The sequence below is a fragment of the Prenolepis imparis genome, unplaced genomic scaffold, assembly GCF_030444845.1.
Source record: "Prenolepis imparis isolate NDT839.2.m4 unplaced genomic scaffold, iyPreImpa1.0 SCAF_13, whole genome shotgun sequence".
NCBI lineage: Eukaryota > Metazoa > Arthropoda > Insecta > Hymenoptera > Formicidae > Prenolepis > Prenolepis imparis.
In genome coordinates this window covers 5,600,093-5,618,215 of record NW_028141171.1, presented here as the reverse complement: position 1 = coordinate 5,618,215, position 18,123 = coordinate 5,600,093, and the positions used below count along the sequence as shown (strand labels likewise).

General features: G+C 39.1%; 1 protein-coding gene and 1 long non-coding RNA gene across 3 annotated transcripts in view; one reads left to right on the top strand and one right to left on the bottom strand.

Annotated features, from left to right (window-relative positions):
- The window catches only part of LOC145944526 (uncharacterized), a 43,452-nt gene that overhangs the window by 6,968 nt on the left and 18,361 nt on the right, over positions 1-18,123 (bottom strand). The window contains exon 2 of the long non-coding RNA XR_014426689.1: positions 12,514-12,698. This is a non-coding gene — a long non-coding RNA (uncharacterized LOC145944526). The remainder of the gene's footprint in view (positions 1-12,513; positions 12,699-18,123) is intronic.
- The window catches only part of Drgx (Dorsal root ganglia homeobox), a 40,819-nt gene that overhangs the window by 14,602 nt on the left and 8,094 nt on the right, over positions 1-18,123 (top strand). For both annotated transcript variants that reach the window (XM_083052889.1, XM_083052891.1), the window contains exons 2-3: positions 7,653-7,899; positions 13,793-13,998. In XM_083052889.1, coding sequence (XP_082909015.1) covers positions 7,815-7,899; positions 13,793-13,998 — 291 coding nt within the window. In that variant the 5' untranslated portion in view covers positions 7,653-7,814. The remainder of the gene's footprint in view (positions 1-7,652; positions 7,900-13,792; positions 13,999-18,123) is intronic.

The window sequence follows — 18,123 nt, the reverse complement described above, 5'->3', positions numbered from 1 at the left end:
ATTTAACAATATTTTAATGTAAAACGATAGTTTATTTTCTCAAATTAATATTGCAATAATTATGTATAAATTATATATAAGTATATATGTATATATAATTTGAATTTCATTCTTTCTAGCAAGATATTTGTAGATATATTCAGCTTTCTTGTTTTCAATATCTATATAGAGATTATAATTGTTCGTATTTAATCGAGCGCTTATTTTGATACGGCACGTGCTTATCGCGTGTTTAGCTGCGCGATCATCACCTTTGGGGTGGGAGAAATTTCAAAGACATCGGCGAGAAATCGAAAGACGAGTAGTATGTGTCGAAAAGTCGTCAAGCTCGCAATCTCGCTCGTTTCTCAGTCCTGATTGTAGTAATTTAATGTATAACTCTAAGGTTTTGTAACTTAAAGTGTGACGCGGAATTCTCCAAGAGATGAGAAAATTTATTGTATTTCTGACGTTTTGACTTTTGATCGGCTGCGGCTCACGCGACAGATCGCTGCCCATCGCTGCACTCATTCTAATTTTAACTAAATAAATCAGCTATTATTGTTCAAGTGCGCGTATTCATTCGCCACCTTCTATTTCTCGGTCGGCAAATGTGCGTGCAATGTACTTTTAACAAACAATAATAATGATTTTTAGAAGAGTCTTTTATCTCTGCGATAATGTACGAGCTAATGATTGCTGTTTAACGGCCATATTTATTATTTAATGCTGTTGTTGTTGTTGATATCACATAACCGCTCGCAGTTCCAAATGGCATAGGGACCCGCGACGTGTACGGTTCGCTCGTTACATGCTATTAATTTATAATTAGTTATTCAATTCGGTCGAATTAATTTATATACGCATTTAATACAGGGGTTATAACGATACCCGGATTCTATATTTGCGGCTTTCACGCTTCGGCCTTGCCGAAAACGATTTTAACATCGCCGATATGTGTGCGCGTAGCGTAATTTTATCGCGCATAATTTAGATTCAAAATTTATTAAGAGCCAGCCACCGCGCGCTTCTTCTCTCCTCTTTCATCTCCAAAATCTAGATTCTCGGATTTTCAACATTGTTTGAAAGTTGACGTAAAACAGGGTCTCGTTTTAACCATTTTAAAAATTTCACGTTTTTATAGATAGCTAAATGACGAAGCAATAATTTTATCAACGTACGACTCTCAGTATTATATTGTCAGTATTATTTGAACGGATTAAATCAAGGCGCACAATTTGATAGTACAATAATATCACGTCGCTTGATAATCCGCTTAACCCTTCCCGGCTCAGCGATTTCAATTGTAATCACATACACTATGCAAGCGCAGAATCCGTTTAATTTGAAAGCAGTCAACATTTTCTTTGAATTTTCTTTAATGATTTTAATTTTTGAAATATCAAGAAAGTGCGGCGTGTCCGATTGATTTCTCGTGAAAAAAATCATTTAACTTTTTAACACATTTTAAAAAAATAAAGACAAAAAATGCGCGACAATAAATTTTATTGTAATAGATCCTTGCGGTATATATTCGTGAAACACGCGAAACGCTTCGAAGAGCATCGTTGCAATGTTTTTCAACGTTAAGCATGCACGTCTCTTCGTGAGGTGGAGCATGTCTGCCGCGATGTTCGCAAAGTGATATACCGAAGAAGCTATCCTTGTGAAGGAGGAGCAAGCTCAGAGCGCACTTACGAAAGTTTACGTACGGTGGTGCAAATAGTTTTACATTATTACGCGTGTGGAATGGGGGAGAAATATATATATATATATATATATATATATATATATAGAGAGAGAGAGAGAGAGAGAGAGAGAGAGAGAGAGAGAGCGCAAGATGCGGCGAAGAAAGGGCGGGGGAGGGAAAGAGGCAGATGTAAGATCGATCAAGCCGCCTCGTAATTATCCGCTTTGTATCGCAGCATAATTCCTGGTTAGTTTGGACGCCGGCGTCGCGCGCGCGTTCGATACCGTCGAGCGCGCCGCGCCAGTAAAGGGGTTACGGCACGGGGGAGCAATACCATATGCAAAGTTAACCTCCATTAAATGCGTTAACTCGGCGACGAGCATGCTCCGATGCGCTTAACCAAAGTACATTACACCGATGCTCGATGCGAGAGCGATCCCGCCGTGTGTTGAGAGTCGAGCCGCTCTCTATAAAGGATGCCCCGTAATGTCTCGGTCTCGTCTCTTCTCCAGAATGGATGATTCGGAGCCGATGTCATTTTTGATGAACAATTTTTTTCATTAGCGAAATTTACGGAATGTTTTTTTTATAAAGTGTGTATATACGTCAAATAAATATATGTTGTGTTAATTTCTCGTCGCGGAATTTCCGCTATTTATTATTAGTTGATTAATTAATGGAGCCTTTAATTATGTGGTGGAGAAGAGAGACTTTTTCCGATATCGATGTAAAAATATTGACCGACTATCAGCTGGGACACCGTGTATATCGTGCGTACTTTGCTCTAATTGCTCTCGCCGAGGCGGCTTGCGACGTATTTATTTACCCACAGTTCGTTTTGTCCTCGATTTCTTTTCGACGAGACGACAATGCGGCCCGTTAACCCCGCGACCGTCCATGCCGTAATATTATCGAAGGAGCCAATGGACAATCATATATATTGTGGACGACACAATATTACATTCTAGACCACGCTCTTCCCTCTTGACCCGTGACAATCGGCGCATTGTTGTTCTGTATATGGGCGTTAACGTTCTTCTCGTCAAAGGCGATTCGCTGATGCACAAATGAGAGCGATAAATAGATAGAGAAAATAAATAAGCGAGAGAGGGATTACAACTTTGAGGCACCGCGTCTTTGTTAGCCTAGAAGCACTTGACAAATTTTACATGAAAAAATTCCTTTCTAATATATATATTAATATTATAATTAAATTTTTTATTTTTTATTATAATTAAATTAAAGTAATATTATAAATTATATTTTTTATATGTAAAGAACACATAGTTTTTTTCCGATATATTTACCCTTCAATGTATATTATACATTACAAATAAAATTATAAAAAAATTAATATACTTTATATTTATTTTATTAAATTTTAATCGAATGTGTACTAATGCTACATGATACTGCAAACAGAGAACTGACCCAATCTCGATGACGTCAGCCTCGTCATCTTTCACATCTTCGTCCCGCATACTCTCGCTTTTATATTCGACTAGCGAAGAGCCGTCGTCCCTCTCTCTTTCTCTCTATGCCTCTCAGTTTACGTTAGAAGATGCTTATTAAATTGTGTCATCCACGAATAAGGGCTAACGCGCTGCATCCAATTTGTGCCGCTTAATTAATTCCCTCCAATTTATTCCCCGAGACCGGCCAATAAAGAAACCGGGACCCGCGCCCGCTCGACGGTCAACGAGTGCCGATGCCACCGCAATATATTGTCCCTAATGAAATCTTCGTTTAATCGCGAGTTTTTCCGACGTACGCGACGTCAATTGCGGCAGCTAGAGCTCCACGAATTTCTCGCGCTCATCGCTCTCCGCTAGCCGCCATCGCTGCACGCGATGCGCGATGATGCATACAATGTTGCATTGATACGATCATCCATCGTTTCTCTTTTCGAGATAAAGAGAAGAACACAACTGCGCGAAACAACGTAATCAAGCTTACTCTTATTAAAACTGAAATTTATTTATTTTTGCGGATATATCGTCCGCGCTTTTTATTTTTTTCTATTTTTTTTTAAATATATACATATAACTAAATGTATAATTAAAAGCCTAATCTATACGATCTCTTTATAATTTCTATTATTTATTTGTTGTAAAAATTTCAATTATTGTTCCAAAAAACACGCACTACTGCGAAGTAATGCTTTCAGAAAACATGTAGAATACACACATATTTGTTTTAATTGATATTAATATTGAATGCAAATATTTATTATATAATTTTATTAAATTCAAGCGTGCCTGAATATACTATATCATGTGTATGGACGAAGAATCTGCGACGTCGCGTTGGAATAGAAGTGCGAAGAGCGGAAAGAACGAAGAGGGAAGAGGATGGGAGGGAAAGCGCGACGGAAAGCTAATTACAAAATTATCGCTTTTAATTGCAATTCCTGATATTTGCGCAATGGTGCGGCGGTGCAAGCGCGCGATTGTCGTCGCGTGCCGAATTATTGGATGTTGACGTCACCGCCGCTGCCGTCGCCGAGCCCCCCTCTGACATGCGGCATCGCTTTGCTCATAATTGCCAGCACCAATTATGCAATTAGCGCCGCGCTCTAATGAGCGCGCAGTGTCATATATACGCGCGGAATCTAAACACCCGGTTATCCGACACGCATTGTTCGCGCGCTGAACCCCGTGTCTTTATTCGCCTCTAAGCGCGAGAATATACGCCCCTATCTAGTTTAACTTTTATTAACCGCATTATGCGCGTGTATCTTCAACGATATATCATATAATTCACAAGATTATTTCTCAGATTATTGTCCGCGCAGTTAACGTTCTTTCTACCAGCAGAAATATATAAGTTTAACGTCTAAACTGAGCAGCGTCTCTGGGACTATAAAAAGCAATAGTGGATTTATTTTAAAAACTGACTATTGAAATTAATCATTTATGTTTCGTTCAAGTAAAAGATTTATATACATACACACATATCGTAAAAATGACAGGTTATATATAATATTTATTTGAAATATAATAATTGGATTTATTAATCAATAAAAGAATTATCAAAGAAAGAGAGATGGTTTGTGTGAAAGAATAATTTTAGCATTAACTTTTTATATTTAATAAAAAATATCTTTATATTTTCTGTTTCAAATATTATTTCGACCACTCTCCCTTATTTTTCACCTATTCTTTTCGCCTGCAGAATTTTTTAAAGAAAGTTATACCTTTCTATATGAAATTATATGTAAATTTTTCGATTCTATATATTATCATTACGTATAATTTAAATTTTAAATATTTAGATAAATTCGGAATAAGTCCCAGGGTAAACTTCTTACAACGATAAATTAGAGTAAGAAGACTCGATAAAAAACTACTGTTCTCCATTCATAATTGCCCGCTCTTCATTTCGAATATCATCTCTTTTGTTACCGGCTTCGATAAACGTCCGGGCACAATGTATAACGAGCGTGTAACAAATCCGATGGCGTGTGCCAACGTGTAAACACACTCCGCAACACTCGAAGCCGCAATCCCTTCGCCCTCGCACGCAGTAGGGCGCCACCGCATCGGGATGATCGCACAATAAAACACTGGCATAATATTTCGCCCGGCTGGTTGAACACCGCAAATATACTCTAGGACCACATGCCGGCCCTATTTTGTGGAGGGTGAGAAGGATAGAGCAAGAAGAAGGGGAGAGAAGGGAGCAAGAGGGGACGAAAGAGACGCGTATGCTGGCGCGCGAGAGTGGAATCTGCGAGCAACCCCCGCGATGGCCCCCTGGTCCCCCTTCGCCCCCCTCGCGTGCCGCAGGGACACCCGCGGGCCTCACGGCCCCCTTCGCGGATTAGCCTCGCTACATTTCATCCCTTCTGTCGGTGCGTATGTCCCGTCATTATGCGCCTAACTCTCTGCAAACGCAAAACCAATAGCACCACCATCCACAGCAGATGAATTTATGGGAATCGGAGGATGAATGGATTGCGATTGTTGCCTGGAGTTTCCTGAATCGCGATAAATCGGCTACTTGTTTCCGCGATTAATCGTTGAATATTTTGATGGTTTATTTGGTAAAATGCGTAAGAGATATATATGTTTATATACATATAATTTCTATATGGTGTGTATATGTTGTGCATCTATAAAAATTAAAATTAAAAAATATGTAATAGTTTAAAAACTATATAATATATATAACATACTTTTTTTAATGTTTAGAATTTTTTCGATTCAGTTTAAAGATATAAGCTCTATTCTGTTAATATCAGAATTAATTAATAGTAATTGGAAATACTATGAAAATAATAAATTAATTTTTTTTACACAATACATCTCTCTATATGATATTATAAGGTACTCTGAAATATTTAAAATTTAACAAAGTAAGATGAGTGTGAATAATGGAATACGCATTTTTTAAACTGCGTGTTGAATAATTTAATTGATTCTAAGGTGGATTTAAGATATCGAGAATTCTTTTTCTTTGTTGCACTGACAAGAGAGGCTATGTTAGCGCGAACAAAGTAACACGATTTAATATCACGTTAAAAGTATATTCTGTAAAAGTACATTTAAGCATGTAAGGGAGGCGAGATGGGGGGCGAGAGACTATACATATATGTATATAGCCGACGAGTCATTTTCGCCGTAGGTCAGACGGCTGAAACGAGAATTGCTCGAATTTTGTTAAGTTTGGCAGCAATTACTTTTGATACCCGACACGCGGGCGGCGTAATTGCGTTGGGCCAAGCAGAACGCGACGGAGAGGGGTAATAATTCGCTAATATCAATTTCAAATTTCAATTAGTATCATCTCGACGTCCGCCTCTGCGCTTCTCTCCGCTTTCTCTCTCTTTCTCTCTGTCCCTCTCTATTCGCGGACCCCACAGGAACACGCCATGATCTAAAATTCAATTTGTCCCTTCGTACCGGAGAGCCGCAAAGAGAGAAGGAGAGACACCCAGTGCAACGGCGGCTGACAGAGGGAGAAGCGAGAGACGAAGGGGAGACGTTGCGATGGAGCAAGCGAGATAAACAGCCGCATAGAGAGTGATAAGGGCGGCTGGAGGAAGGGAAAGGGGACCGGGTATAGTTAGTGTGTACACCGGTTCTCTCTAAAGCCAACTCGCGTGCACGCCGTTATATAACGAGAGAGAAACGACGGGGGCGGCCGGGCCCCGTAGGCACGCGCATGCGCGACATGCCGACCCATTATAAATTGATAACTCCGCCGTTTATTAAGTTCCACGACCGATGCCTGCTTAGGCAAAGAGCCCTCTACGCGCCGCGCTCACTCACCCTCTCTCGCTCTCTTCGTATGCAGCTCTCTTCTCTCGCCGATACATACATTATTTATTTACGCGAGTTTACAATCCCTCTAATGGGGATTGGCGTAATCGGCCACCCATCCGCTTTTCTCTCCCCGCTACCACCCCCTTACCCCCCTCGTACAACCACCCACCCCGCTGCAGCACGCCGCTGTCGCGCTCCCTCTTAATCATATTTCACCCCGCTTTCGAAAATCCGCGCGTCGCACGGCGAAATCGGAAGTGGCTCCGATTCTCTGCTCTCCGCGAGGGTCATCGCGATACTCACCCCCCAGCACAACATTGGTATTAGAAAAATCTGTAGACATAAGACGATCAGACGCACATCTATTATTTAATTTCAGAAGAAAGACTCCGAATTTTTGATAAACACGACAGAGAAGCTTTGTCTTTGAGTAGTTTTAAAAATTCAAATTTTTAATAGTTTAAAATAAATCTGATATTTTGATAAATTATTGAAGATGAAAAGGTATACATTTATGGCCGGAATTTATTCGTCTATGAAGCAGGATAAAGAGGACCCTAGCATCTCAAGCATATATACTTTTATCCTGAAATTATTATTTTATGACGCAAGAAAAAAGACTCGTCGCTCGCTCGAACCACCGTGGAAATCTCTTCTTTTTTTTTTACCGCGAAAGAAATTATGAAATCAATTGACATTGACGCGTGTGGTTGCAGATTGGCGCGGTCCACGCCCACCAGCCGAACAATAACCACCACCAGCACCATCAGCAGCAACAGCAGCAACAGCAGCCGTCGAGTCAACCGCAGGTGCCGGGTGCTGGTGCGGGGGGGGCCGGGGGGCCGGGGGGCGGCGCGGCGTTGGCCAGGGCCGGAAGCATGTTCTGCTACCACTGCCCCCCGGGCCTTCCGGCGCCGCGATTACCGCCGTCCCTGGAGTATCCTTTCGCCCCGACTCACCCCTGTAAGTAAAAATTCGATTCTTCCTCCTGCGGCCGCGCACACGATATTTTTTTCACCCCTCTCTCTGGTCCCCCCTCGTCGATTTTCGATCGGGCGTGAAGTCGACCGTATACTGGCAAAATATATTACAAGGAAATTTTTCGGATTTGTTCGTCGAGAAGGGGAGATTTAGTTTTAATATATGTATAAACTTTTTTCGTATTGAAAAATGACGTAAAACTTGCGCGGAAAACTTTAATAGAGAGACAGATGTAGAGCGTGCATGAAAAAATTGCAATATATGAAGAGAATACATTCGCAAATCGAATCGTCTACAAATCTTGATCTTCCCATTCGCAAGTTTAACTTTTTCAATCTCAAACCGACACGTCCCTCAAACAGATATTGTTTTTCTTTTTTTTTTTGTAAGAAGTCCCACACACGGTTTCCTGATAATTTCCAGAGAGAGATGACAATAGGCAAAAAGAATAGATACGCGAAAGAGAATGCGAGAGATGAGTGGATCAAGAGCGAGACACCGGGTATACAACGGGGGCTGAGACGAGGGAAAAGGGGGATGGGACGAGGGGAGAGCAAACTGATTGTACAGGCACTTGCGCTCTAGCGGAACACATCGATGAAGTTACATTACCGACTAGACCGAGTTACGCAAAGTGGACGCTACAAACTGGACGGCCGCTAAACTTAATTTGCACTTGGAGCCAACTTCCAGTTAAACCGCGTCCCGCCGGCAGTCGAGCCGAGTCACACTATCCAAGAACTTCGAACACTAGTTTGTCTATTCAGAGATCGTTTTCCAAGTCGCGTCCCATTCTCGGTGACGAATTTCCGGACCGGCGCAATCTATCGAATCAACGATAATCAATGACAGCAATCAGCTGTTCTCTCGTCGTGTTTGATTAACGATGGTTTATCCTTATCGAGTTGCAACAATCATACATGATAATGCGAAATTATACATTTTTCGAATTATATTAATTTTATTGGAACGAAAAATATTAATCCAGTTTCGAAAATCTTACATCGATTTCGATTATAATAATGAATATGCCAGCATTTCATTACGATTTTTGAAAGCGCGGAGTGATTAGTAACAGATAAATGTATAACGACGTTAAAGATTTGTATTAAAATAATTTTAGAGAGAGAAGAGATTTTAGCCTTTTAATTTTAGAGAGAGAACAGATTTTAGCCTTTTAATTTTTTTCTATTTTCTAGTTATAACTTTTATATTCATAAAAATACCAAAATTATTTCAATTAAATAACGAAGCGGCGCGTACATTATAGTATTAACTTCGACAAGATTTAGAGTGAAGGCATGAAATTATGAAATTTGTCGCTAGTCTATCCACTTTTAGCTTTTGTCACAAAATATGTCAAATATACGAGGATAAAAAGAAAATAAACCGCCGCTTATTTTACGGAATATAAATTCGCGGGGAATTCAGAGGAACGTGGGAAGTATATTCTTTATATTCTCTTTAAAACACAACACCCATTGATGCTCATAAATGTGGGAGAGACGACGATCTCTCTCTCCGGTAGATGATCGAACAGGGCATCGAAATGGACGCAGGGGTACAGGGGGAACGGGTGTCCTCAGGGACGTCCGGGCACCCTTCCAGATTGCCCCCCTTCTCCCCCTCCTCTATTTCCCCTCTCCTTTCCCCCCTGGGGGGGGGGGGGGTCCACGTCGGTTCGTAGCTCTCTCTCTCCCTGGTCTCCTCCACCCCCCGTTGGGATAAACAGATTAGGTAACTACGTGATAAGTCGGTAAGTGGGTTCACTCGGCCCACGGTCCAGACCCACCGACATTCGCTCTAACATCTAACTACCTCGTTAGTGTCATTAGTAACGGTCGGGGTGTCATTAGATTTCGTTCTCTATACGTGTAGTTTTTCCACGGGTCTCCGCCACGAAGCCCCCTCCCTCACGGGGACTCTCTACCACCGAGAACGAGACCTGCAGTTCGCAAATGCAACGGATACGAACGATCATGGAGAACGCGTGACGCACGTTTGGAATAATTTTGAATGGTTCATCCCCTTCCTCCCCCCTCCGACATGTCTGTGCTCGTGTGAAAACATGAAATCAGTTGGAATGATATACAATTCAAATTGCATTTTATATTAATTCGATTTTCTCGAAGACGCAACTTTGCCTGAAAGAATTTTTATTTTCGGAAGATCTAATTTTTCATATTGTTCTCAAAATTTCGACCAGTTTTATTTCAGTTTATTTTAAATTAATTGTTTTATAAAACAAAGTATTATATATATGATATCTTCTTTTATAAAAGAATTAATTAAAAAATATATATATCTTAATATTTGTATATATTATATATTATATGCTAAAGAATCGAAATTTAATGGCTTAAGGCAGTAATTTGTAGATAAGGGGGTTTATTAAAATATATAAGAATATATATATTAGAATATATTAGAATAAATTTTAACTGAGAAAGGTATGAATATATATATCGGTTTGGTTGATAATGCAATTTTACGTCTCGTCAGGAAGTGACACACGCAAATTAACGATATACCCTACGCTTCCCGTGCGCGAAAAATTAATCACCTCGCTTTGTGTTTTCTGCCGACGGGTAGACAAAGCGTCAACAACGACGAAGCGTGTCGTGAAAGGAAGTCGCGCGTGCGTCCTGGACGCAAAAGTCACCGGATCTCTCTCTTTCTCTCTCTTTCTCTCGATCCATCTCTATCTATCTCTCTCTCTCTTTCTCTTCCGTGTACCCGAGGCACTACTAATAAATTGGATCAGACCGACTCCCGATGAGTTGTACGAGTTGTCTGGATCCGGGCTTTACTTCGGCCCGACTCTAATCTAAGATCTTGAGTGGATTTCAGTTTGGGGCACCGGCAAATTTATTTAGCCGCCGCGGTCGTCGCCCGATTCGCTTCTCTGTCTTCGTTTCCTCCGCAGCAACAACGACGGTCGTTATTTATTATCGATAGGTCGAAAACGTGAAAAAAAATTCTTCGCGCTATACTACATTACATCGTTATCCTTCGCAAAGTAGCACTACATATATTATCATTATATATCATGGTTCATCATAAATTTGAAAGAGTTTCTCTTCTCGCGTTATTTATAAATTAAAAAATATAGAAAACAAATATCAAATGCTTGTTATTGATAAAATTATTTTATATATTGGACCACCGAACGCAGATATAAATTTTGCTCCAGTTAGATTTATATTATAGCTTTCCGAATGGTTGCACGTGATAAACAAGAGATGTAGCACATTTGCATACTAAATTAATATGATTCATAAGACAAAGAAATTCATAACTGATAATATCATATACAACGACACACGGAAATCAAGTTTCGAGTGCATCCGCAACGTCGTTAAACGCGCTGATAAAATATCAGTGGTCTGAAAATCCTTGAATCGTTTATTTTCACGTGCGGCTTAAAATCCTCGCGCGGATTCTCGTTGATATTAATTTTGCAAATGATACCGGGAGATCGTGGCGACCATAGCGTATAATTGTACGTCCGCGACAGTTATGAAAGTTCAGTGGCATAGAGGCGAAGTATCTCGTCCCTGTGGATGATGTAGCTATATATGGGTGAATCGGCTGCATTGTGATGGCGCAACACCATCATGTCGTTATCCCCATCTCGCTTTCTCCCCTTGCTACTGTTATCATTCTCTGTCGAGAGGGAGGAAAGGGTGAAAGAGAAAGAGGGAGGGAAAGAGAGAGAGAGAGAGAGAGTAAAAGAGAGAGAAAGGAGAAAGAGACATTGTGCGAGCGAGCGAGAGACAGCCGGGAGGCGGAGAGAGAGCGGCATGAATTTTTATGAGCTTAGGAAATTAATTTGTGTTTTTCGCTAAGCTCCGGCTTAGCGCCGCGGTAATTAATTGCGCTGATTGCTCTGCATCATTGATGAGCGGTTCCGGCCGCTTCGTAACGTCTGCTCCCACTTCGCGGTCTCGTTGTACGCGCGCATATCCGACCGATGCCTTTATATATCGACGCTTCACTTTTCGACGCTTCGCGTAGATGTGTATGCGTATGCGCAACCACGCTTTTCCAAATACTTTTAATTAATATGCCTTGTCTGGCATCCGCGTAATTACAAAATGCAATGTGTGTGAAGCTAGTATATCATTTCGTGGAAGATCATAAATAGTTGAGAGTTCTGACTTTATTTTCAATAGTTCTAAGCAGAATTGTCGAAAATCGAGCGGCGTTTTACTTCAATATGTTATTCAAGTAAAAGATTTGTTGGTGTTCATTTAGTTTTAATATTAATATTTTTTATTTTTAGAAAGCAGAACTCTTCTTAGAACTCTTATAGAAAATCTATAATTTTTTTCAAATTTGAACAATTATTGATAAGGAAAATGTCGTAGGGCAAAGTGATATGCTGCGTGAAGTTGGCTTATCAATTTGTCCTTAGGCACTTTCTTTGGTTTAATCGTTAGAACAATTTGTTGAAACTATCGAGAACTCTAAAACTATTAAAAATAAAGCCAGAACTCTTAATTATTTATGAGTTTCCACGAAATGAAACGCTTCACACACCCCTATTACCGCTATATAGAAATGTTAAAATAAAATAAATAATTTCTCACTCACCGATACGTGCATGTAATGTCGCCTGATGCCTCCCTGGGCCTCTTCCTCTCTCTTGGTCGATCGTCATTGTCCTCGTTCGTAGCACTCACGACACTCGCGAGAAACACGAATTATTACGATCGCCCGATACTTTACACGGCACTCCCGACACGACGCGTGAATCGCACTGTGTATCGCAATGCTACCTGTAACAAATAAAATATACATACATATATTAGAATAATCGTATTATTTCGCATTATAACACACACAATATAAATACTATCAAGAACTCTATAATTTAAAAATAAAGTCAGAATTCTCAATTATTTATGATATTCCATTAAATGATATGCTGGTTTCACGCATACACCAATGCATTTAATAGAAACGTGAAAGAAGATATATATAAAGATAGAAAATTAGTATATAGTTATATATATTGAAGAATTTTTATTCAATGAATTAAAATAATAATTTTTTAAATGTTATGAAATCACACAAGACAATAAGCTTTTTAATGAATTTGCATATCAATAATTTCGAAAAACAAAAAATCTGCAGAGACAATATAAAACGAAACTCGATGCAAGAATTCAAGAATTGCATGCGCAAGTTTCTAAATTGCTTAAATCAAGTTAGATTAAGCAGATAGATAAAGTATGTATGTGTGTACGCGAATGACTTTTCTCACAATGATATATATCTAAACTTATACTTGCATTAATAAACTAATATAAGCTACGCGAGAAAGCAAAACATTATGTTGATCATTTTATTTTGTGCGATAACGCTTGCCGTATAAATTTGAAAATTCCGCGAGATTGTCAGTAACTCACAAGTTTCTTCAAGTTATCGAGTTTCTCCAACCCTAGCACAGTCAAATATGCGGAGTACCGAACTAAGTAAGTTCCGTTGGAACTTCGCAAATTCGAATCTGTCAAGAATTAAAAGGCGAAACTTTGTCGAACTGATTCGTCTAATATAGGTTGGGAGGGGGAGAAAAATAAAATATTTTTGATATTGATATTAATGTTTATTATATAACATTTTCCTACGATTGTACGTGTATTCAGCAATAAAAAAAAACTGATTCTAATCTTTTTGATAATCTATGAAAAAAAATATCGGGCGATCGTAATTATTTTTTTATTTATTACTACTTTTTACTCGCAAAGTCTTATTTTTTTATTAATAAATCATTTTTCTAATTGCTAAATCGTTAGTTAAAATCTGCGCAAATTATAAATTATGTCTTATTATAACGATATTTTTTATTTCTCCTGGTTTTTTGTTACAGATACTAGTTACTCCGCCTATCATCCGGCACTACACGGAGTTGGCGAGGATTCTTTCGTGAGGAGGAAGCAACGGCGAAATAGAACGACTTTCACCCTTCAGCAACTGGAGGAACTCGAGTCCGCTTTCGCGCAGACTCACTACCCGGATGTCTTTACGAGGGAAGATTTGGCTATGAAGATTAATCTCACGGAGGCTAGAGTGCAGGTAAATGCCGAACTAACATGCAAAAATCTCCCTATCATCCGTCTATTTAATTTTAATTTAATTAATCACAATTGTTTAATTGCTTTTCAATCTTATAACCTGATTATCTTGATTTATTTTGGACTGTAAACATATTTTTCAAACATATTTAACGAATAGATGTGGATATTGTTAAATTATTATAATTGATGTTTAATTTTAATTTTATATTATAAGAAAATTATTATAATTTATTATAACATTTTCTTATAATAAAGATTATTAATAAGAAAATTATATATTATTTTGTATAATAAAATATCTTTATTTGCTCGTTTATATTTTGCCACTGCAAGTATACTTGTGTATATCTTATTATGTACATGTAACAATGTATTCGTAATCTGATTAAATTATAAAAAGATCCATCGACAAATAACGAAGATGAATAAATTCACGGTAAAAGAATAACTGTATATTATATTTAAGGATATACATTAAAACAGGTTACTTGAAAGTATGCTAATTATGTTGTATAATCACGTTTATTCGATAACGTGAAAGCACGTGTATTAAAACTTCACAGAATATTCGCGTCCGAGAGCATTGGCAGTAGTAGCCAGCTTAATCTTTTAATGCGTCTCAGCGCATTGAGATTGGATTTCGCGTTTTAATGCGATGAGAAAATTACGCGCGGCAACTCGGTAATTTTTTTGTCCGCCTCTGTAGCGTTAAAGTAGAAAAATTCCGAGAGCATTTTTCATTATATACGCCCCGTTTTTGTGTAATATTTCACACAACACACACAATAGAACGTATTATCTGCGCCTACGTATATCTCCATTAATATTCCATTAATATTCACAAATTATTATTTCGCAAAAATATTTTAAAGTATGCTTTGAACAAACTTTTTTTAATTTTTATCCATCTATTCGTTTTTTTTCTATTTAAAACATTTATTTTATATACATATATGTATATAAATTATAAATATAATAGATGTTTTTTTAAAATATAAAGTGTTATATATTTTGCATATAATGTTATACGTAGATGTGTGAATAAAGATAGAGCACACAAGAGTTGGAATAAAAAAATGGATTGGATTTAGCAACTAATTGAATATAAAATGTAAAGAAAAATTAGTAATAATGATCGATTGTTTGGTTGTACAGCGGTAATGCTGCCGCAAAAGCAAGAACGCGCGTACAGAAGGGCGGAAAGATAAAGGGGGGGAGGGAAGGGGCCCGGACCCCCAAGGGGCGAGCTGACACCCTCGACCTGACGTAATCTTCTGACAGAGTAAGCCGGTAATCTCCGGGATTACTTTGTACTCCTGGCCTCACGTCCTCACGGCCATATTTACTCACGCCGCTGTAATTCGCGCTGAGAATCCCTGCAGTAACGGCGATTCCCTAAAATCCTGTCGGAACATTTGCGGAGGATATCTGATTATCAATGGCGGCTTTTGATTTCTCGACAGACGCCGACGCGAGTCTTCATCGAATTATAAATTATATATGCTTTTCGACAACTTGAAATTTTTCAGAGTTAAAAATATATGTATATTCGGTACTATAAAAATATAATCCCTTGCTTTTCAATCGTGCATTATTACACGAGTTATCATTGTTATTTCTCTATTAAATTTATATATTAAAAATATATTAAAATATATAAAAATGTTTTTAATAATTAAATATGGAATATCCCTCGCGCACGTTTCCAGAAGAGTCATAAATATCCCGGTACTTCCGCCCTCTCGTCGCTAATATCTTGACTCGTAAAAGGATCCTCGATCACTAGGTGATAAGAGGCTGTTCTATGAGACAATGCATTGTGCGAATTGCGAAGCCGAGGAGAGGGCTGCGATCTCTATAAGAGAGAGAGACCGAGAAAGACGATAGAGCATATGTACACATTGCAATGAAAGAGACAGAAGGGAGCCGGCGAGGAAGGGGAGAAGGGCAGAGTTGGTCTGGCTGTGACGCAATTACGGCGCAGACTCATTGTTTCATTAGCGAAGACAAAGGGAATCTGGAATAATGGACAAATAGGCGCGTTTATGTAGCGCCCGTTCTCTTCTCTAGACTCCAATTAGAACTTCTTAGAAGGGGGGCAGCAGAGGCGACGGGGGTTGAAGGAGGGTTCGCTATATATCGCCGAGGCACGTACCCGCGCGCGACGCCTAGTCTCACACACACGCGTGCGTATACATTTTCCTTTCGTACGTATGTATATTATTCGCGAATCGCGCGTGTCGGAGGTAGTACGTGGTGCACATGTGCGAAGCGGCAATTACCGACATGCGTCAAACGCCGCACCTGCGCTCGCCCTGGACCGAGGGGATGATGCTGGGCACTGTTACGATTACACATCGGTTCTCCTATTCTTGATTGGATTTTACAAATCGTCTCTCTTTCTCTATTTAGTTATCACTTCTCTCTTTGGGATTGTAAAAAAGTTCTTGATGACAGGGGAGAAAAAAGATGAAATATTACTGCATATATTCTTTTATCAAGCTACACGGAAAGAATTTTCTCTTAGAATTTACTCTGAAAATTATAATAATCGTGGGACAATATGGTGTGGAAAGAATTTTAGGAGAATTTCTCTGATTAATATTTGTCACAATAAAAATAATAACATCTTACTATGCAGTTTAGTAAAATTAATCAAACATGTTTTATATTTTATTGTGATAGATATCAGGGTAAATTCTAAGAGAAAATTCTCTCTGTGTAGGCAATAAAAATATTTAAAGTTTCGTCAAGAATTAAAAAATAAAAACAGAATTTTCGTGAACACATAAATTGATTCCTTTCTTTTTTTGATGAAAAACTGTTGAAAAAAATAGCTTTTTGCGAATTAATGATTAGTTTTTCGTTTTCATTGTTTCTAAAAAGCGTGTCGCAGCGATACGTGTGATCCCGTAACAAACAGCAATACATTCATTTAACAAGGGTGCGGCCGATCAAAAATGTTTTACTGCGGTAACGAGGTCGAGTCATGCCATTATCAAACGAATTTCGGATTAAATTCGTATTGAAAAAGAAAAAAAAATGAAGAAGAGAGAGAGATATCGCGCGCGAGGGTGGAAAGGAAAACGACGACGGTCCCTACGGAACCATGGCTTTGTTCCCAGCTATTACTCGCCCCCCTGTAACCCTTAGGATATTATTATATCTCCCCGTCTGCCATCATCCTCCACCCTCTCGCGATGTTCGAGGCGGTAGAGTCGTGCCTATCGTATTTATTTTATTAAACCATTTTCCGAGCTTCTCTCCCCCCGCGAAAGTTCCGCGCTCGAAACGTAAGATAATCATTTTCCATTATACAAGATGTACCGATGCTATCTTTCTGCTAAAGATCCTTATTTTTTCTTTTCACTTTGAAACGCACAGTTTGTACTCTTTTCTATGACGTTCTTTTAAACAATTTATCTCGAGAACTATATGCGAAATTAATGCTACACTCTTAATTTTTTTCGCGAAACAGAGTATTGCAAGACGTAATTAATAAATGTTCTTACTCGGTTTTTCGGTATTTAACAGATAATTCTGACAGGCGACGTTCTTTTATTAGGGGGCTACGTGTTACATGAAGATTTGTCCGCGTGAAAACACGGTTATTATACATACACGTTGTCGGCATACGTCGGGACAAAAGTCGACGTTAGCGGCAGAGAGAACCGCTGGGTATAATAAAGTCTATTTCAGCCGGTATTATGTCAAGTTAGCCTCGTTAGCGGAACTCGAGCTTTTTAAAAAACACTCGGCCGCCGTGGTTGCTGTCGGCTCGTTGAACATGCACGACGGAAAGTGCCCCGGTCCCCCTCCTCCCCTTCAATCCTCCCTCGTCCAATCTCTCTCTCACCCTCGTGCTTTCCTCTGCCTCAGAATGTCACCCCTTCGTGCATGCAATTATATCCTTGCACATTTGCGGACATTGCGAAGTGGCGTAGGTAGATATAGTACGACCGACCGTCTCATTTTTCTTTTCTCCTTCTGCGCCTCTTGTCGTTTCTTGTCTCGTGACTTTTGCACGATTTAACCCTCTCCGCGCTCACGGCATAGTCATATTCAATTGAGACGTTGAGAATATCGAATCAACAAATTATGCAAATTTCTGCCAAGTTGGCTT